This window comes from Chionomys nivalis, chromosome X (assembly GCF_950005125.1).
Source record: "Chionomys nivalis chromosome X, mChiNiv1.1, whole genome shotgun sequence".
NCBI classification, from domain to species: Eukaryota; Metazoa; Chordata; class Mammalia; order Rodentia; family Cricetidae; genus Chionomys; species Chionomys nivalis.
In genome coordinates, this window is record NC_080112.1 from 21,968,638 (window position 1) to 21,990,480 (window position 21,843).

A 21,843-nucleotide genomic window follows, 5' to 3' on the forward strand; every position below is an offset into this window, starting at 1 on the left:
AGACCTCAAAATCCATCTGAACACACTGAACCTGACAGATGAGAAAATGGGAAGTACCCTACAACATATGGGCACAGGAGATCGCTTCCTATGTATAACCCCAGCAGCACAGACACTAAGGGCAACATTGAATAAATGGGACCTCCTGAAACTGAGAAGCTTCTGTAAAGCAAAGGACACTGTCATTAAGACAAAAAGGCAGCCTACTTGACCAGGAGAAGATCTTCACCAACCCCACAACTGACAAAGGTTTGATCTCCAAAATACATATAGAACTCAAGAAACTAGACGTTAAAATGATAATTAACCCAATTAAAAAATGGGGCCTTGAACTGAACAGAGAATTCTCAACAGAAGAAGTTCAAATGGCCAAAAGATACTTAAGGTCATGCCCAACCTCCTTAGCGATCAGAGAAATGCAAATCAAAACAACTTTGAGATATCATCTTACATCTGTCAGAATGGCTAAAATGGCCTTTGCTGGAGAGGTTGTGGAGAAAGGGGTACCCTCATCCATTGCTGGTGGGACTGCAAACTTGTACAACCACTTTGGAAATCAGTGTGGCGGTTTCTCAGAAAAATTGGGATCAACCTACCCCTGGACCCAGCAATACCACTCTTGGGAATATACCCAAGAGATGCCCTATCATATGACAAAAGTATCTGTTCAACTATGTTCATAGCAGCATTGTTTGTAATAGCCAGAACCTGGAAGCAGCCTAGATGTCCTTCAATGGAAGAATGGATGAAGAAAGTGTGGAATATATACATATTAGAGTACTACTGAGCAGTAAAAAACAATGACTTCTTGAATTTTGCATGGAAATGGACGGAAATAGAAAACACTATACTGAGTGAGGTAAGCCAGACCCAAAAAGAGGAACATGGGATGTACTCACTCATATTTGGTTTCTAGCCATAAATAAAGGACATTGAGACTATAATTCGTGATTCTAGAGAAGCTAAATAAGAAGTTGAACCCAAAGAAAAACATATAAGCATCCTCCTGAATATTAACCTTCATCAGGCGATGAAAGAAGACAGAGACAGAGACCAACATTGGAGCACTGGAATGAAGTCTCACGATCCAAAGGAGGAGCAGAAGGAGAGAGAGCACGAGCAAGGAACTCAGGACCGTGAGGGGTGCACCCACACACTGAAGCAACGGGGATGTTCTATCGGGAACTCACCAAGGCCAGCTGGCCGGGGTCTGAAAAAGCATGGGACAAAACCGGTCTCGCTGAACATAATGGACAATGAGGACTACTGAGAACTGAAGAACAATGGCAATGGGTTCTTGATCCTATTGCACGTAATGGCTCTGTGGGAGCCCAGGTAGTTTGGATGCTCACCTTAATAGACCTGGATGGAGGTGGGTGGTCCTTGGACCTCCCACTGGGCAGAGAAACCTGCTTGCTCTTTGGGCTGAGGAGGGAGGAAGACTTGATTGGGGGAGGGGGGGAATGGGAGGTGGTGGCGGGGAAGAGGCAGAAATCTTTAATAATTAAATAAATTAATTAATAAAAAAACAGAAAAAAAATAAATAAAAGGCAAATTACCCTTAAAAAAATAAATTAAAAATAAAAAAGTCCATGTAGTTGGGAGAGAAAAATGGCAGGAGGGGAAGAACAGAAATTTCATGATGGGATTTATCAGAACAAATTCTATACACATATGAAATTATTGAATCATAAAAGTGGCTAAAGGCCACCAACACCGAGCCTAAGATGTGTTTTCAATCAGATTCCATGTGGAATCAGGAAAGAAAAAGCTACAATGAATTTCCTTCCAGCCACCACACTCAGGCCATACCATGTATCTGCACACAAAGATATGAATAACTGTAATTTCAATTTTTTTAAATATATCAAACAATACACCAATTTAGGATTATATTCTTGTGTTTGAGGACATGATTACTCACAGGAAAGCTTATGCTTGGAGAATTTAACAGATTGCAAAATTCTTTCATTTCCGACATGTGGCTAAAACTATGTAAAGGGGTCTGCTTTGCACAAATACCTGAGGAAGGTCACACACAGGCTAAGTATTTTTCTTTTTACAAAATAACATAGTGTACGAATCTCTTGAATAATTTTAAACATATAGCATCTGTATCATGATGATATTATTTGATTTAGACATGCAATATTTCATTATTTTTTTCATTTTCAGAGCGTTTCTCCGTTAAAGAAAATCTTTACATTAACTATCAAAAGCAACATCTTCGGCATTGCCTCTGATGAAGTTAATTTCCCAGTTTAACTTATTCTAAGGAGATAAATTAGGAAATATTTACAAAAGTTACCGGAAATAGATCCAGCCAGTGATGTGTGTTAACACTTCTTTGTCTGGGTATACCCTCTGCTTGCTATATTCAGCTTCATTTTTGTAGACAATTTAATTGATAAGTCTTTAAACTAAGTATGATATCTGACCATCAAGAATTCTCTCAGACACTAAATCAGGATTAAAAACTATGGAAAAATAAGTAAACTCAGACAAATATATGTCTAAAATTCTACCAACTATCTTTAATATAGTAAGTGATCAAGAATATCTCTATAATGACATATAAAGAATATTCAAGAATAATAGTGTCAAATATCACAAACTATTTGTGGAAAGAAGGCATTGGGGGTAGATATAAATAAATGAAGCATGAAAGCACTTTTAGTTTCAGGGAAGTCATGAGCCAGAGTGTCATGGTGGCAGTCAAGTCAACTAGCTACAGTGACTTCATACTTGTTGGTATAGCAACAGGAATGATCTGACAGTACACAGAACATATCTGTTCCTAGCCACAGGTGGAAAGGACACAAGAGTAGATAGGCAAAGAGGGCTCACGTATCTTGATTTGCCCTATGGCAGGGCTTAAAATCATCTAACTTGGAGCGATTGTTTCAGAGGATGAAGAAAATGAACCTGGACAGGTAGATTTAGAATGTTTGACCATAAAATTCTTTATGTTTTTGGTCCCAAGCAGTGCTTCAAATTAAGATTCTGATTTAGGGAACTTGAACTTGGGTTTCAGGCACACCTAGGATTCCTGTTTGACATGTTTGCTCCACTGCCTAGTGCCATCTACCTGCAGACTCTGAATCCATCAGAGCAGCTCCAACTGTCCTAATCCTAGACAAGGTCGCAGATTTGGGTATTGGCACAGGGCTGAAAGTTAAGCACCCAATAGATGAATGCGGAATGACGACAGGTTTTCCTCTCCCTCTGAAAACTATTTTCAGGAAAAGGAGAAGAGATGACAACGAGGACAACCAAGATGACCCTCATTCAAAGAGGGATAAGAAGGACCAGGCCTTCCAGGACCCTCGCGCAATAGAGGTAGGAGCGATGGCCACACAGCTTCTCCATTTGACTCATTGTCCACTCTGTGGCATTCATATCCATCTCCATGATGGCAAGAGAACCCTCCCAGACACACTCATGAAAGTCTTCTCTGTGGCTGCATTGGTTTTGAGGCAGAGCAGGATTTTAAGTATTGTCATAAGTGTAGCTTTACTGTACAGCAGGACAGAGACAGGACCCACAGAGATGTTTTCCCAAGCCCAAACAGGAGGATGGGGTTCCAGAAATTCCCTCTCCTTGCAAATAGGGAAGGAGAATCAAACCCCACCTTCTATGGTTAGGAAATACATAAACTTGAAGAACAGAGTGGCGGGCTACTAGCTGCAAAACTCTTCTTGCTTTCTCCCTGAAAAAAAAACAAAAACCAAAATGGGGTTGTGTGAAGGGATGTGGGACAACTTTAGGGATGCTTATGCTAAAGAAACGGCATTTCAACTTCCACAATCTTAACGTTAACAACCCGTAAGGGGTAACACAACATGGTTTGAATGGAAGCATAAGTGAGGAGGGAGCATTGTAAAGGTTTTCTGGGCAGTTCTCATCAGGCAATGAGTAAGTATGACTGACTTTTACCTTTCTCAAGCAAGAGATGAAAGGCTTGTCAACGCATGCCATTTCTCTGGGACAGACACAGGTAGGTTTTGGATAAAATGTACCTAGATCTACCTGAGTCTAGTAAGTAGTTTTCTTGACCCATTGACGTTTCTGCTTCGTATGGTCACCTAAATGTGAACACTGCCTTTGTTCCCAAGGTTGTCATCTTTAGATGTCTGCATGTAAATCTGCTCCCTGGTTCTAAGGTATGAGATATGGTAGTGCAAACATAAAGATGAAAGCTTCTGTATATGTCTCTCTTCCTGATAGTGAACAATGGCTTCACAGTGTTCTCCTACGAGTGAGTGAAACAAGAAATGGAGACTCAAAGAGAGCATCTGGATTACTAGTGCAGGTCCCAAGCCTTTACTCTGCTAATGATCACATGGGACCTGATGCTCACGTTCGAAGAAAACAGCAGACACAGAAACGAGAAAAGTGCATTATGGGCCTCACACCTACTTAGGTTAGGCTTATGTGCACCCTTCACGGGCCAAACTCAGGACTATAGCTCTTTGTGATACCAGTGTTGTAGGTAGGGTAAGGGAAGCTGTCTACTGAAATGTTTGATAACCTGTTATATTTCTATCTGATGCTAGCGGTTTGTGGGCTGTGGTGGTTGGTTTACCTGTCAGCCTGACAGCCCAGAAAGGGAGATCTCTTTTTAGTAGTCTTTTGTATTCTTTGAAATTTCTTGGTCATCTTCACCTGCACAGTACGATGTTTCTTCCTCACCCTCACCTACAATCTCTCCTGGCACCTCGTGGATGTAGATGTCCTGTCTGTGGCTGGGCACTCACTGTTGCTCAAGAGCAGCCCTTCCAAACATAACATATCTCTGCATTGATGACTACTCATTGCAACTAGAAGCTTCTTAAACCAGTGTTAAGAGCAATGCAGACCTAGGCAATCAAACATGCATATTTAAAAGGCAGTTTAACAACATGATCATTTAGCAGAACAACGGTAAGTCCTCCCTCAGAACTTTGAAGGAAGTATCATGTTTTGACTGTTTGTAGCACCAGGCATACCCTGATTCATGTGGAACAGGCTTCAGATTCAATCAGGACAAAAATTGTTTAGGTGCAGGAACAGAACTGCAGTCATTACACGAGTGGGCTCATCATGCCTTGCAAGCCAGCATTGTATCATTCCGGGTCCAGCAATGGGTAAGATCACTTATACCCTTTCCTTCATGACAGTCATCATAACCCCTTCTGGGTACTGTGAACATTAGCCAGCTGGAAGACTTTCCAGGTGAGTTCAAGACTGACTTCCCTACAACCTGTAACAAAAGTCACCTATTGGCTTGTTCTGTTGGGCAACCAATAGCAGTGGCAATTGCCTTACACTTTGATCACCTCTGAGGCCTTCCGTTCAATAGAGAGGAAATTTGTGTGCAGGGCTGAGATTTTTACTCAATGGCCTATGGCTTTAGGAAATAACATTGTTCACCCAAAAGCAGTATCCTTGTTTTTTTTTTTTAAATAAAATGTATGGGGTTTGAAGAGATGACTCAGTCATTAAGAGCACTGTCTGATTTTCCAGGAGACCAGGTTCAATTCCCAGTACCACATGGCAGCTCACACTTCCGTGTAACTCCAGTTCCAAGTCATCTAATGCATTCATACAGACATAGTTACAACCACTACTACTTTATTTTTTATATTTATTGCTTTATAAATAATAACGTTGAAAATTTCCACTTCCTCCCTTATCCCTCCCTCTTCCCCACTCACCCTCCTGCCTTGACCTCCAGTCCTAAGAGAGGGCATGGGAGGAAGTCCCAGTTCCTCCTCCCTCCATCCAGGCCTAGGAAGGTGTGTATCCAAACAGACTAGGATCCCAAAAAGCCAGTACATACAGTAGAGAAAAATCACAGTGCATTTTCATTGGCTTCTCAGTCAGCCCCCATTGTCAGGTATATTCAGAGGGTCTGCTTTGATCACATGCTCCTTCAGTCCCAGTCCAGCTGGCTTTGATGAGCTCCCATTGTATCAGGCACACTGTTTCAGTGGGTAGGTCAACCCTTGGCTGTCAAGACTTCCTTGTTCATCTTCACGATCCTTCTGCTCTTCAACTGGACCTTGAGAGTTCAGTTCAATGCTCTGATGTAGGTTTCTGTCTCTATTTTCATCCATCACCAGACGAAGGTTCTATGGTAATATTCAGTGTGACTATGTGACAACACAGTTCAGGCACCCTCTCCTCTACTTCCCAAGGACCAAGCTGGAGACATCCATGTGGACACCCGGAAACCGCTCTAGAGCTATGCCTCCTCCAACCCTAATATGGCTCCTTTAATTAAGATATCTTCTTCTCTGCTCTCATATCTGCCCTTCCTCTATCTCAACCATCCCACTCCCCCAAGCTCTCCCCTTCTCCCTTCTTTCTCCCTCTCTCTGCTTCCCCTCACCCCACCCCCACGCACTTGTTCCCAACTTTAGCCTGGTGATCTTGTCTGCCTCCATTTTCCAGGAGGTTCTATATATGTTTTCCTTTGGGTTCACCTTATTAGTTAGCTTTTCTAGGATTGCAAACTACAGGCTCAATGTCCTTTGTTTATGGCTAGAAACCACTAATGTGTGAGTACATGCCATGCTCGGGTTTTTGGGTGTGGGTTATCTCACTCAGGATAGTGTTTTCTATTACCATCCATTTACATGCAAAATTTTATTACCATCCATTTACATGCGAAATTCAAGATGTCGTTTTTTTTTTTCCATGAATAATGTGTATGTATATGTGACTCACTTTCTTTATCCATTCTTCCATTGAGTGGCATCTAGGTTGTTTCCAGGTTCTGGCTATTACAAATAATGCTGCTCTGAACATAGTTGAACAAATGCTTTTGTAGTATGATTGGGCATCTCTTGGGAATATTCCAATAGTGGTATTCCTGAATCTTGAGTTAGGTTGACTCCCAATTTACAGAGAAACTGCCATACTGATTTCCAAAGTGGTTGCACAAGTTTGCATTCCCAACAGGAGAGGATCAGTGTTCCCCTTACTCCACATCCTCTCCAGCATAGGTTATCATTGGTGTTTTTGATTTTAGTCATTTTAACAGGTGTAAGATGGTATCTCAAATTTGTTTTGATTTCCAATTCCCTAGTTGCTAAGTTGAACATGACCTTAAGTATCTCTTGACCATTTGAACTTCTTTTGTTGAGAATTCTTTGTTCAGTTCAGTACCTCATTTTTCTTGGGTTATTTAGAATTTCATGGTCTAGTTTCTTTAGTTATTTATATATTCTGGAGATCACACCTTTGTCTGATGTTGGGTTGGTGATGATCTTTTCCTATTCAGTAGGTTGCCTTTTTTTCCTAATGTCTGTGTCTTTTGTATTACAGAAACTTCTCAGTTTCAGGAGGTCTCATTTATTAATTGTTGTTCTTAATGTCTGTGCCAGTGGGGTTATACTTAAGAAGTCGTCTCCAGTGCCCATATATTGCATGCTACTTCCCAATTTCTCTTCTATCAGTTTCAGTGTGTTCGGATTTATATTGTGTAGAAGGAGCAGTGGGCTGCGTCCCACTACCCGGCTAGCTTTACACCCGAAATAATTACACTGAATCTGTATTCTTTTCAACACTCCCTGGCCCATTAGTTCCAGCCTCTCAATGGCTAACTCTCACATCTTGATTAACCCATTTCTAATAATCTGTGTAGCACCACGAGGTGGTGGCTTAATGGGAAAGATTCTATCCTACGTCCATCTTTGGCTGGAGCTTCTTCACATCTGCCTCACTTCCCTTCTTTCCAGCATTCTGTTCTGCCTACCCCATCCACCTATGTTCTGACCTATCAGGCCAAGGAGTTTCTTTATTAATTAACCAATGAAAGCAACAGATAGACAGATGACCCTCCTCCATCATTTCCCCTTCTTCTGTTTAAACAAAAAAGAAATGTGTTGACTTTGATATAGTAAAATTACATATAACAAAACAGTTATAAAACAAGAATCACAGTTACAATATTTATATCTATTTTATCTTTTATCATAACTAAGAAAAACTATAACTATCTATCTATTCTTCAACTCCATCAAAGACACCAGAAGGATATAATATTATCAAAGCAAACAAGAAACAAGCAACTTCCAAACTCTAGAAATGACAGAGACATTTCGCTGCCTGGACAGTCACCCAAAGTTCTCTTGTACCTTTGGGGCCTCCATTTTCAGCCTACAGGCTCATAGTATCCAACAGACATTTTCATGAAGCAGAAACTTTTAAAGACAGTTCAGTCACTTTCTTTTGTGTCCTGCATAATGTCTTGCAGGCTCTTTTATGAATCAGAAACCTTAAAAGACCATCTCACCTTTAAGAAAGTTTAGCAGTCTTCTCTCTGTGGGTTCTTTGTGTCCAATTTATGCAACAGTTCAGGAAAGAGCAGTTTCTTGCCCAAATCGCTAACCAACTTCATAAGGAGCCTCTTCAATGCCCATCTTCTTCTTGAAGTAGATTGGTGCTGTCAGGAGAAGACGTGTCTCATTGTCATGAACAGCCCTAAGTTATTAAAACATTTAAAATGCCATATTCTGTAGTCTTTGAAAGATACGAAGAATGCCTATATAACTGATATATATCTCTATGTATCTAGAAAATCTAACTAATATGACTACAATCTTGACTATTATAGATGATTATCCATTAACAACCTATAATTCCTATTATACATTACATTTTTAAATGAACTACACAATTACAATACCTTAATTCAAGAGCAGAAATATATATACATATAATAAAATTGACCTTAAAATCCATACCAATTCAAATTATTCATATCTATATCATATTCCCTTTTAAATGTAAAAGAACATTTATAAACAATATTTGGGAATATGGACATAGTTCTCTCCAGACTTCTTCCTGCTGTATGGGGGTGCTCTTACTCAGGTCTGTCATGGTATAACCTGTGTGCTAGGTTCATCTCAGTTAGCAGTTGAGTGAAGTAATTTTTTGAGGGTATTCACAGCAACCTTTCAGGAGGGCATGGTCTATCATACCATATTGGGATAGAAGCAATCCACAGAGTCTCATTCTCTGTGAAAACAAAAGAAGACCCTCTCCAAAGCATCATATCCTTAGACTCAAATTTGGAAGTCATGATACCTTTAGAACATATATGCAAGTTCAGTTTAGCTGCCCATTTAATGAAATGGTTTTTTTTACTGAGCTCCTTCACAGTCAAAAATTTTAGAGAAAACACAATAAAATACATAATCCAACCCTCTGTGAATTTTCCATTTTTATGTGGCTTATTTTTCTTTCTTTTAATCTATAACTATCTGACATCTGTCTCTTTAAAGACTTTACCCTTTTTAAGGCATTAATTTTATTCTCTATATTCTTTTTCTACTTTCCCAAGCTTACATATGTCTAAAATTATGACCCATTTAAAGGTCTTTTATGCCTGAATCTGTCCTACTGTGAATCTGTAATTCTTTATTATTCAGGAGCATTTCTTAAAATGTTAAGCCCTTCTTAAAACCTTCAGTTGCACTATGTAGAGGTAATATGGTACCATCTGTGTCCTGCCCAGTCTAAACCTTAACTGAGCTGTTATTATGGAAATTATGATATTTCCTGCCTATGATCAGCTCAGTTCAGCATGGCGCAGCTTCTCCACTCATGCCTCTGAGCCATGTGCATGGCACAGCTAACATGGCGGAGCTGCTTGTGCCTCTGAGTCACTTGTGCCTCTGTGCTGCGCATAGTGCTCCCTTTTCAGGCACACAGCGAGTCTAGTTGCCATCAAACAAATCGTAGCACTTTACTCTAAATGCTCCATTCAAAAGCTCTGTCCCCTGCAGGAGCCAGACAGAGATCACGATGGCAGCACAGCCCAAAAGCCAGCATTTTAAAACAGCCATTTTTTCCTGCTGCTGAGTCAGGAAAATTTCTTTGCGGCAAGCCACCCACAAACAGCAAAAAGCTGTGTTAAAAACTCTCTCCCTTTTTTAAAAAGCCCTCTCAGGTTTTCAAGTGGATTTAGTTACCACATTGAATACCACGTTGGGCACCACTCCGTAGAAGGAGCAGCAGGCTGCATTCCGCCAACCAGCTAGCTTTACACCCAAAATAATTACATGGAAACTGTATTCTTTTAAACACTGCCTGGCCCATTATTTCCAGCCTCTTAATGGCTAACTCTCACATCTTGATCAACCCACTTCTAATAATCTGTGTAGCACCACGAGGTGGTGGCTTACCGGGAAAGATTCTAGCCTACATCCATCTTGGGCTGGAGCTTCATCGTGTGTAACTCACTTCCCTTCTTCCCAGCAATCTGTTCTGTCTACTCTACCCACCTATGTTCTGACCTATCAGGCGAAGCAGTTTCTTTATTAATTAACCAATGAAAGCAACAGATAGACAGATGACCCTCCTCCATCAATATTTATGTCTTTAATCCATTTGGATTTAAGTTTTGCGCATAGTCATAGATATGGAACTATTTCCATTCTTCTACAGATTGACATCCAGTTATGCCAGCACCATATGTTAAAGTTGCTTTCTTTCTTCCATTGTATAATTTTAGCTCCCTTGTCAAAAATCAGGTGTTCATGGGTTTGTAGATTAATATCCAGTTCTTCAATTCAATTTTATTGATCAACGTCTCTGTTTTTATGCCAATACCAAGCTGTTTTCCATACTATAGCTCTGTAATAAAGTTTGAAGTCATGGATGAAAATGCCTGCTGAAGTTCCTTTACTGTATAGGATTGTTTTGGCTATCCTGGGTTTGTTGTGTTTCCATATAAAGTTGATTATTGTATTCTCAATTTCTGTGAAGAATTTTGTTGGGATTTTGGTGGGGATTGCATTGAATCTATAGATTGACTTTGGTAGAATTGCCATTTTTATTATGTTGATCATACCAATCCAAGACCGTGGGAGATACTTTCATTTTCTGGTATCCTCTCCAATTTCTTTCTTCAACATCTTAACATTCTTGTCAAAGAGATTTTTAACTTCCTTGGTTAGTGTTAACCGAAGATACTTTATGCTGTTTGTGGCTATGCTATTTGATAGGTGATGTTTCTCTGATTTCCCTCTCTGCTTTTTTTTTCCTTTGTGTATAGGAGGGCTACTGATTTTTTTTTTTAGTTGATCTTGTATCCGTCCAAATCATGGGGCCTTTGAACTGAAATTCTTCTCCATCTTCTACCCCTATTATTCTTAGGTTTGGTCTTTTTATGGTCTCCCAGAGTTCCTGGATGTTTTGTGTTAAGGAATTGTTGGATTTGCTATTCTCTTTGATGAATGCTTCCGTTTCCCCTATAGTATCTTCAGCACGTGAGATTCTTACTTCTCTCTCTTGTATTCTGTTGGTTATACTTTTCTCTGAAGTTCCTTTTTTTTTAATCCAGATTTTTCATTTCCAGCTAGCCCTCAGTTTTTGGTTTTTTGTTATTACTTCCATTTTGGTCTTCAAGTCTTGAACTGTTTCCTTTACCTGTTTGATTGATTTTTCTTGGCTTTTTTTGGTGGGGGGTATGTTTGAGGGATTTATTACTTTCTTCTAAATTTGTGTTTGTTGATGTGGGAGTCTTCTGTTTTGAGTTGATTTCATTGGTTAAATAAAGAAACTGCCTTGGCCCTTTAATAGGACAGAAAATTAGGTAGGCAGAGTAAACAGAACAGAATGCTGGGAGAAAGAAGCCAAGTCAGGCAGTTGCCATGATTCTTCCTCCCAACACAGATGCAGGTTAAAATCTTTCCTGGTAAGCCACACCTTGTGGGGCTACACAGATTATCAAATATGTATTAAAGCAAGATGTGAGAATTAGCCAATAAGAGGCTAGAACTAATAGGCCAAGCAGTGTTTAAAAGAATACAATTTCCGTGTAATTATTTTGGGTAAAGCTAGCCGGGTAGCAGGACGCAGCCCCGCCAATCCATACTACAGTGTGCCTTCTCTTCCATTTCTTTAGAAGAGTTTTTCACTTCCTGTTTAAGCGTCTCCATCATTTTCATATGGTTATGTTTAAGGTTAATTTTTTCTAATTCTTCTTGGTTAGGGTGTTCAAGTCTTCCTGTTGCATGTTCGCTGGATTCCCGTGTTATCACGTTGCTTTTCAGGCTGTTAGAGGAATTCTTGCATTGGTACCTAAACATGTCTTCCTTCAAATGTGGCAAGGAGAGTCTTGGCATCCTGGTCCAATCTTTGCTGTGGCTGACTGTGTACTTGGGAGTTTTTCTTGGTGTGCCCTCTCTTAGGTCCCCTCAGCACTGAAGCTGGCTCTCAGGTCCCTTTGGCCCTGAAGTGGGCTGTTCTTGTGTATCTAAGGTCCCCACCGATGAAAAGGAGTGCTTGGGGGCAAGACGGGATGGGGTAAATAAAGAAAGCCATTAGCCACAAGCCGCCCCTGCTGGTTGACCAGAAAAGTTTAGGGAATTGGAAGGGGCCTGGACCCCGTTCCCCATGGCTGGCCAGCTGGAAGGCTACTCACTCACCACTCAGGATGGATCTCCTCAGTACAGGAGCAGGGCCTCTTGCTGGGATCCAAGGACATCACAAACCAAAGGGAGGTCTTAAGAGCAGGCAGGATGGTGTTGAACAAAGAAGCCTCAGTTGCAGGAGCACTCACCACTGGCTCCCCAGATCCTCAGCTCTGAAGCAGGCTGAGTTGGGGGATCCAAGGACACCGCAGGTGGAAAGGAGTGCTTGGGGGCAAGATGGGATGGGGTAAATAAAGAAAGCCAGTAGCTGGAAAGCCCACTACTACTTTCTACTTACTATTTTATGCTCTGACAATGCTTATGCATTCAGGAGCACCCTGTTTATGGCAGATCTCTTGTTCCAATTCTGGGCAAGCCGGGATGCTTGAGTATTGTCATACCCAAAGTTCCACAGTCTTCCTTTATGCTGTCTATTCCCATAGACATACATGGAGGAAAAACTCCAATGAACATAGGATAACACAGACAAACATGCAGCAAAACACCCATGTACATAGGATAAATGAATCATTAAAAATTGCATGTATGCTATGAGCTAGAGTCGAGCACGTGTCCTTGTGGCACTCATTTATCATCTAGTACATTACAAAGCTTCTTCATGTACCCTGAGTTTTCCTTAGCTGTCCACATCCTGCCCTCTCCACTCCCTTCCCCTATTCTCACTTCACCTTTCTACCCACAGTCTGCCCCTCACAATCTCTCATATCATGTCTTCCAATACCTCCTCTTACTACATATTGTACTCAGGGTCTAAGGTCATTGGTCCTCGTGTAATTTCTTTCTGCATACTTCATTTTGATTAACTTTTATACCAACCCCTCCTTTTCCCATTCCCATTATTCCACATGCAGTTTGAGCCATTCTAACTCTATGATTTCTGTTCTCCACTTTGGTGTTACCAGTATTCTGCTCTTTTCTGTCCTTTGTGTAATCTTCTCCCAACTTGAGGGCCTGTTTCTAGTTTCTTGGGTCCCAAATGGACTCCAAGATAAGCACACAAAGCAAAATAGTCAAAGCCAGGACCCACATGGGAGTGAAAAATTGTGATGTTTGTCATTTTAGAGATGGGGTGACCTTACTCAGTATAATTTGTTTCCAGTTCAATTCATTGACATTAAAATAGTCTTGTTGAGGAATGATTTAAATCAGGTTGGGGTATGTCTGTGAAGTTATCTTAATTTTTAGTGAATGCAGTAAGCCCAACCCATTGTGAATGGTGTCCCCCCCTGGGCTAGGCATCTAGAATGTATATGTGAAGAAGAAAGCCAGCTGTAAGCAAGTGATCAAGCAAGAAAGATATCTGTGTTTATTCTCTCTTTGTTCTTGACTGTAGGTGAGATGTTGATCAACTTCCTGCATTGATTTCCCACAATAGGTGAGGAAACCCTGGATCTGTAAACCAAAGGAAACTTTTACTCCTGAGGGCTTTTGGTCACGGTGTTTTATCACAGCAACAGAAATGAAATAGAAGCCAATGTACCTCACTCTTGACTCCTTTGTACAATGTGGAAGACAGAACATCGTGAAAGAGACATGAGAGCACTCTTAGTCTTTCACTGAGGTGAAGAAATGATCTTAGTTGTGCTCTCAAACCTAAGCAAATGGGTGCCTTCTGAAGTGAAGGTCACTGAAAGGGTGTGTATGGGGGTGAGGGAGCTGTGCTAAAGTGGCCTCATAGCTTTTAGATGTTTTAAGAACCCTTGACCATGGAGCATGCCAAAGTATGGGGAGCATTTCTCATATGCATGTTCACCTTAGATTCTCGCGTCGTCGAGAGTCTAAGCATGTGTTCTATGTATGAGGCTTCCTAGTCTTCTTTGCTTGCCTTGTTTAAACTCCACTCAGTCCTTTCCCTCAAATGAGTTCATAGCAGAGGTGGGATTTTTCAGTCATAATACGGATTAGAACTCAAGGACTGGCCCAGTTTTACCATCTGGTCTTCAGATAACCTCAATTAGGTCCCTTCCCTGCACACAGAGTTTCGCATATGTATGCCATTCATTCCCTTGTTCATTTGCAAAGTGGTAGTAATCCAACAGCTTGCTTTCTTGGGTGCCCTCTGACTCAAGAGTGTGCAGTGTTTTGTGGGATCAGAAAAGCAGGGTCTGCCCTTGTAAATGTGAGGAGCTTTTGGGAGTTCATAGTCTAAAGTCTTCAGTGGGCTTTTTAGGGCTTGTCAGTTTTGGTTAGCAAACAACATCATGTAATTCCTGGGGTGCAGCGGATATTAAGGGTGAATTTCATTACACTGTTGGGATTCAGAAATGAATATCTCTGAGGTATATAGGAACAGAATTGGATGAAAAGCCAGAGTTGAAGATCAAAAAATGCTGAATTCACTTGCTTTTTACCTTAGGAAGCATTACCAGTTCTATAGCATGCATATTTATGAATTTCCACTCAGTATTTGGGGTGATACTTCAGGATAACTTTCTTCCTTATTGCTTCTGTTTCCATTTCCCCAGGATTTGTGTCACTACCAATGGAGGCTCTCTCTCCACCCACTGGAGACTGACATACTTCTTCCAGGTGCTGCCTTCCTCCTCCTCTTTGATTCCCAGCTGCTGTCTGCATTCCCACCAACTCCTGTTTGCCAGTTCTTTTCCTAAAGCTGCTCACTGCACCTTACTGTCTGCAGCTGCCCCTTCCTTTGCCTTAGCTTACACTGGAGAACTCAATCTGGGGAGCATGCTAGGCTCATAGGCAGGAAAATGGGAAATGCCACGTGATGTCTGCAGTGGTTGGGACGTTTCTCTCTCTCTCTCTCTCTCTCTCTCTCTCTCTCTCTCTCTCTCTCTGTGTGTGTGTGTGTGTGTGTTTGTGTGTGTGCACTGTTCTCAGGGACGGTCTCTGGGTGTCACTGGACATTGTTTTGTATTTCTGTCAATATCACCAAGACCTGCGTGGCATGTTTCTGGATACTTACAAAATTTTGTAAGTGTCCCCTGTCATATTTGTCCTCCTTTCCCATCCATCCACGAAAGCATTTGTCTGTGCAGCTCAATAGAGTTCTTAGCGGGACACCCAAGGTCTCCACATGTTCCTGCCATGTCTGCTCCTGCACATTTAATGGCTGGAGATTCCCCCTAGGGGCCACAAACCCACATCTTATTAGCATCTGTCTGTCCTCCAAATCATGCTCACCAGTCTTGAGCTCTGTTTCTCCCCAGTGGTTACACTCTGTCTGTGAGGATTCCTCCCATACTGCACTGCCTAGAGCAGGTGGCTTTCATCTTCCAGTCATTTTATTTTTAAGACTTGAATATACTCACCTCCTTTCAACCTTCCCTTTATCCTTGGAAATCCTTTCCTATATTGCTAGTTTTTGCTCAATATCAAATTTTGGAGATGTAGGAGGGTCTTCTTTCTATGTGCTGCTTTCATTGGTTGAGTGAACAAAATTGCCTTGGCCTTTTGATAGGGCAGCCCTTAGATGGGCAGACTAGACAGAACAGAATGCTGGGAAAAAGGCAGGCTGGGAGAGCTGCCGTGGAGACTGCAGCCACATCAGACATGTTGAATGTCTCCTGGTAAGCCACAGTCACGTGGTGATACACAGATTTAATAGAAATGGCTTAATCAAGATGTGAGAGTTAGGCAATAAGAGGCTAGAGCTAATGGGCCAGGCAGCAACTTAATTAATACAATTCCCATGTGGTTATTTCTGGGTTAAGCTAGCTGGTCAGCAGGACACAGCCCACCTTGCTCCTCATATTACATTTTGGTTTTTTTATTTTCTTTTTTGAAATCACATACACACACACATACACACACGTGATGGGGGGAGAGATAGAGACTCAAAAATACAACCTATTCAGTCCATATAATATTATCTTTCTGCATGTCTTCTGGAGTGGGCATTTTATATTGGATCATCAATTTGTGGGCTTTTTCTCCCACTGCCAGTATCCTTTTGTTGCCTATAGGTTTGTTTTCATTTTTGTTTTTTATAGCACTTAGGTGAGCCAGGCATTCCCTGGCCACTTTGGCATGTCTGTGGTGGTTGTTCTTCAGTTCACTCTTAGGCCATCACGTTAGTGAGACCATGGGTGTAGCTTTTGACATTCCCAGGAGACACTGGCTCACAGGAAACCTCATGATCCTCTGGTTCAAGGAATTTTTCCCTCTTCCATTCTCTTCCTTGTGTCTGTTGGGATTGGGCTCCACAGTGCTGCATTTTCATTAGTTGTGGCTTTCTTCAGTGGTCTCTATTGGAAGAAGACGTTTCCATGATGCTGCATGAGGACTGCACTTCTGTCTAGATATAAGGCTAGATATTTGCAGTGTAGTTAGGGATCATGATGTCTTCTTAAAGGGGCAGTTACTGCTTCTGCAGATTCCTGTACTATATCTACCCCTAGGTTTCCTGTATCAGATATGATTTTCCTCCTTCTGAGTAGGACTGAAGATTGAGAATCCATAGGTCACCACTAGTGCATGTGCCATTACCGAACCCTTAAGTTTATTTTACCATGCTGGATGTTGTGGTTCACAGGCATCATGGCTGGGTAGGTCTGCTGGCTGCTTCCCTCTTTTGGAAGTTTGTCCCCGTGAAGTACAGACCTCATGAAAGAGACTTTCAAGTCAGTTTTAGCTCAGGGTCTCTGAGGACAAGATGAGATTCCTGTTCCTGTAGTAAATCCACAAGCATGTGTTTGGATAGATTGGGCATTGCAAAGGCCTGTGACTACGCAGCATTCTCTTCTAAGTGCAGCCCAGTTGAGCAGGCTTCTGAACTAACTGATAAATAAGAAAGCCACACAGGCAATTCTCTGTCCTGTCCTCAAATAAAACTGTACCAGATCTCTGCTGACCAGGCTGCTTCTTGACATTGAGTAAAACATGCAGATATTATTAAGGTCTTCAACAAAGTATAACCTTGCCTTTGCCCATGCATCTAGGCCACATCATTGTTTAGAAACTTTGGAAACTTTAAATGGTGAGATCTTCTTCCCCAGATTCTTCTGAAATATCCTTTTATTTTATGGAGGGCATGGACCTGTAGGGGAATGCCCAAAACAAGTGTTCGAGTACGTTGAGAGTGCAGAGAAACAAGGGAGGGATTTGTGTGGCTGGAGAGACAGGTCAGGAGTTGGAACCAATAGCTTCTCTCTCAGAATTTGGACATCCATATTGTGGTGTTTTTCTCCACCTGTAACTCCAGCTGAAGAGCATGAATCCCCCTGTTGCGACCTGCACAGGCACCTAAGTACTGCTGGTGCACATAGACTACACTCAGGGACAAATAAATCAATCCATCTCTTTTGTTCTCTTGTTTGTTTGTTTTCAAGGCAGGGTTTCACTGTGTAGCCCTGCTTATCCTGGATCTCAGTGTGTAGACCAGGTTGACATCAGACTCACAGAGATGCAAGTCCCTCTCATTTCCATGTGCTGGGACTAAAGATATGAGCCACCCTCGTGCCAAAAAATTCTCCTTTTTTCCATAATGGATTGTTCTTCGTACAAGGGTGGGCATTCTAAAAATACTTTTCTGGAAGCAGTCAGAACATGCTAAGGGTCATTCATGTGTCAATTAAATTTTGGAGATCTTGAAATATTTCAGGTCTTCTATGTTCTGAGAAATTAACTCACTCTGAAACTGAATTATAGGAAGGTGTAAATATCTCTGCTAAGAATGTCATTTTGGGCTGCCAAAAGGGCAAACTGATCACACAATAGACAAATTCCCCAGTGGTCCTGCATTATAAACATTTCCAAACCAAAAAATTTCCTCAAGGCCATTCTCATAGCAAGAACGTTACGAAGTCCAGGCTTTGTAAGTGGGAGGACAGTTGATTCGATGAATAGCCATTGTGGATGGTGGAAGACCTGCCTAGGGAGCTGAGGGTAGGCTGTCTTTGCCACTTTGTATCATAAGAGCACTCTTCCCAAGGTCTCTTTTCTAGCATTGCCGTTTATTTCTCTAATCTTTGTTTTGAAGACAAGAGGAACTGAATCTCATAATAGATTTTCATTGCATCATAGTAGCACTCTGTTTTTCAGTTACTGACAAAGTGAATCTTTGTTTTGCCTGTGAATCACTTGATGTAGATTAGATGGAAAGTGAAGATATAACAAAAGTAGAAACAATGGCTTCCTATCTCAAGCTGTACAAGTATGTGGTGGTTTGAGTAAGAAGAGCCCCAATGGGCTCATATATTCACATGCTCAATCTTCAGTCCTAAATCCACTTGGGAAAAATTAGGAGGTATGTCACAATGTGTGTGGGCTTTGTGGTTTCAAGCCCTATGACATACTCTTCCTATCTCTATTTTTGTCTCTGTCCCTCTCTCCCTTTCTCTCTCCCTCCCTCCTGGTTTTATGTCAAGCTCTCAGCACCTGTTCCAGCACCATATCTACCTTCTTGCTGCCATGTACTCTGCACATGGTGGTCATGGGCGCTGACTTACCTCTGAAATTGTGCATTTTACATTTATAATTTGCCTTGGTCATTGTTTCTTCACAACAATAGAAAATATCTAAGACAACATTACTATTTTTCCAACCAATACATAATTTTGACATTTATTAACTACACTTTAAGGTATTCAAAGGATTTGGGAAATATAGGCATCCCATATGAAATCAAGAACATCATTCTTTTTCTAAAAAGAGAACAACTAATATTGTCTGAAGACTATGAATAGATGACATATCATTTAGATTAGTTGAATTTCCTTTGCCATACTTTTAAGATTGTTTTCTTTTATCTTGTGTGTTTGCATGTCCATCTGTCTGGGTTTTTGTTTTGGTAGCTTCTTGATAGATAACGGGGGCTGTTCTGGTGCTCATAAGTAGTCCAGACTGTCCTCTAGATCCTCCTTCTTCAGCCTCCTGAGTGTTCGTATTACAGGTTTGTGCTCATGTGCCCTGGCAATTACTTCCTTTATAAAAACACTTTACTGGGTTCTGGTTGTTAATATCCATGATGCTGAAGTGGTGCAACTACAATGAACATTATTATAATAGTGATGCCACTATGCAGCTGAGGTAAAAATTTTATACACCAGCTAGAAATTAGAAACCGTGAGGTTTCCTGTGAGTTCTCACAGGCAGGGTCCCAGGTAACTCAGGTAAACCACAACTTGCCCATGTTGCTAAAGATGATCATAACCTTAGCATTATTATCCTCCACAGTCCACCTGGCTCTACAGGAGTACTGCTCAGCACATGTAATGCTGATCTGGGCTCAAACCCAGTGCATTCTGTGTGCTAGGCAAGCTCTCCACTGTTGTCACCATATCCCCAGGGCCCCTCAGTGTAATATATGCAATCTTCATATGATACTATCATCTTCCTGACACTAAGTGCAAAGTAAAATGCTTCCATTTGTTATGATTCCCCTGCTTGCCACTAAACACAAAACAAAACAAGACCACATGAAATAACCAAGAATGGAAATCTACCTCAGAGAAAACAAGATTGTGTAATGGGTGATTTTATTCAATGTGATACATTGCCTGGGTTTGTGTGTTTATAAACAAACCATATAGTAATATTCCTACATCTAAATTTTTGCATTAGAGGCCTTATAAGGGGCATACTTTCTTTGGATTCGTCTTGACCTATTTCACAAGCATAGTCCTTGAATCTATTGGTAGCTATTTGATGGTTACTCACCCACAGATGCATCTGACTTCTGTGTCTCTCATGTACAGTCGTTGAGTGCATGAATCTCATTGCATTAATACTCATTGGATACCTGTAAGTGATGTGTGGGCTGAGCTGTTCCACATGACCAGAGAATGATGGCACATCTTGGTTTCTGTCATTATTACAGCTATCATTGGGAAAGATGACCTTATAAGACATAGGATACCAATAGTGTTCAACATTTCTGATCTCAGAAGGGTCATTGTGATAATCTCCTCCTCCTTTGATACTCTTAAGATTAGAGGCAAGAACTTCATGAGTGTGTGATGAATCCCAAGTTTCCATGCATGTGAGAAAAGCACTATGCCACTAAGTTTTATTTCTAGTTTACAGACCCCCAGAATTCCACTCTTTGAGTGGGATCCCACATAATATCACCAATATTACAGAGTGCAGCTACTTCAGGAATGATAATATTGAGAGCAAACTCACTATATGCAAACTATGCAAAATGCACTATTGGGGACAAATCTGTGTTAATCATCAGAAATGCTGACTGATGGCCTACAGTTGTAATTAACAAATATTAAAATCATTTCAAACTACATGTGGAATCTTGCTCCTATTGTTAAAAGGTGTGCTGCTATGTCCACTCTTGGGGATAGGTATGGGAAGATCCTCTTATTGGTATGTATACATATGTGCACATGTGCATGTCTGTGTAAGTAGAGCTTTCCCCGTCATTTCTTTGCCACACTGTGACTTGTGCTTGCATTCCATCTTACCCGTTTATCCCTATCACATTCTGAAGCATTGATTGGTGCTTTATCCTGGCTATTGGGATCTTCCTTCCCTGGGTCAGGTATTTCAAATGCATGGTGCCACAGGGTCATAGGATATATGAAGGGTTTTGGAGTGAGAAAATCTGTATTTGAACCCTCTACACATTCCCAAAGACTCGCCTTTGGGTTGTAAAACATCTCTTTCTTGTTCTGTCAAATGGGTGCCATTAACCCCAGTTTGAGCGATAGCGCTGCTGTCAGGAGGGAAGGAGCTACCCAAGTGTTTGCACTTCATAGACTGTGGAGCCTTATGTAGAGCATGATGCCAGTATTCTTCAAGCTGAACAGGAAATTATGACAGTATCATAACAGCCATCCTCCTTCTGTCTTTCTCCTTCCAGTCATCAAGCAATGATAATGAAAGAAACCACAGCAGCATCAATATTCCAGTACGAGGAAGTGTACCAGAAAACAGCGTAAACCAGAACATTGCTAATCTTTACTCCAATGTCCCTGTGATCTCACCCGAAGACTATGCACTGTGCCAAGGCCAAGGTCCTTACTACAACATTAACCAAATCTTGAGGGAAGCCCATTTCTATAGCCTACAGCAGAGAGGACAATTACCAATGTGATGACCTGGGTGCTCCTCCTCCCTTCTTTATAAAAAGCAATGACATTCCCAGAAAGCAGTCTTGGCTTTTCTCTGTATTTTCAGTAAGTGTCAATGGGCATTTGTACTCTTTTGCTGTTTTGCTCCACCACTGTGATTTCAGAGGGTCATTCGTGACAGTTTGATATGTTTTCTGTCAAGTCTGGTGTCCAATTCATGTTCAAATAGCAGCATGAGGATTTCTCCTGATACTCAATGGCTTGTTTGTTCCATTCAGGTTGGGCTCCAAGTCACTTATTTAGGGTCTCCAGGTTAAATGTCCTTGTACATTGTGACCCTTCCTTATGAGAAGCTAAGTGACCCATAAAAGAATGTATACTTCATTAAAACATGAAAGATCAAACAACAGCAGCAAATAAGTCAA

At 41.2% G+C, this 21,843-nt stretch overlaps 1 protein-coding gene across 1 annotated transcript; it reads left to right on the forward strand.

The window, feature by feature from the left end:
* Positions 1-3,201: 3,201 nt before the first annotated feature.
* On the forward strand, positions 3,202-21,441 carry LOC130867547 (protein FAM104A-like). Its single transcript, XM_057759593.1, has 2 exons — positions 3,202-3,339; positions 21,208-21,441. Exons 1-2 carry the CDS (start codon positions 3,202-3,204, stop codon positions 21,439-21,441), a joined length of 372 nt encoding a protein of 123 aa, XP_057615576.1.
* Positions 21,442-21,843: the final 402 nt, after the last annotated feature.

What these genes read in the sequence shown, in the direction of transcription:
- LOC130867547 (XM_057759593.1), top strand. Translation starts at nt 3,202, where the DNA reads ATGACGACAGGTTTTCCTCTCCCTCTGAAAACTATTTTCAGGAAAAGG. An exon ending in AGGACCCTCGCGCAATAGAG is followed by an intron (nt 3,340 to 21,207) that starts GTAGGAGCGATG and finishes TTCTCCTTCCAG; the next exon opens with TCATCAAGCAATGATAATGA.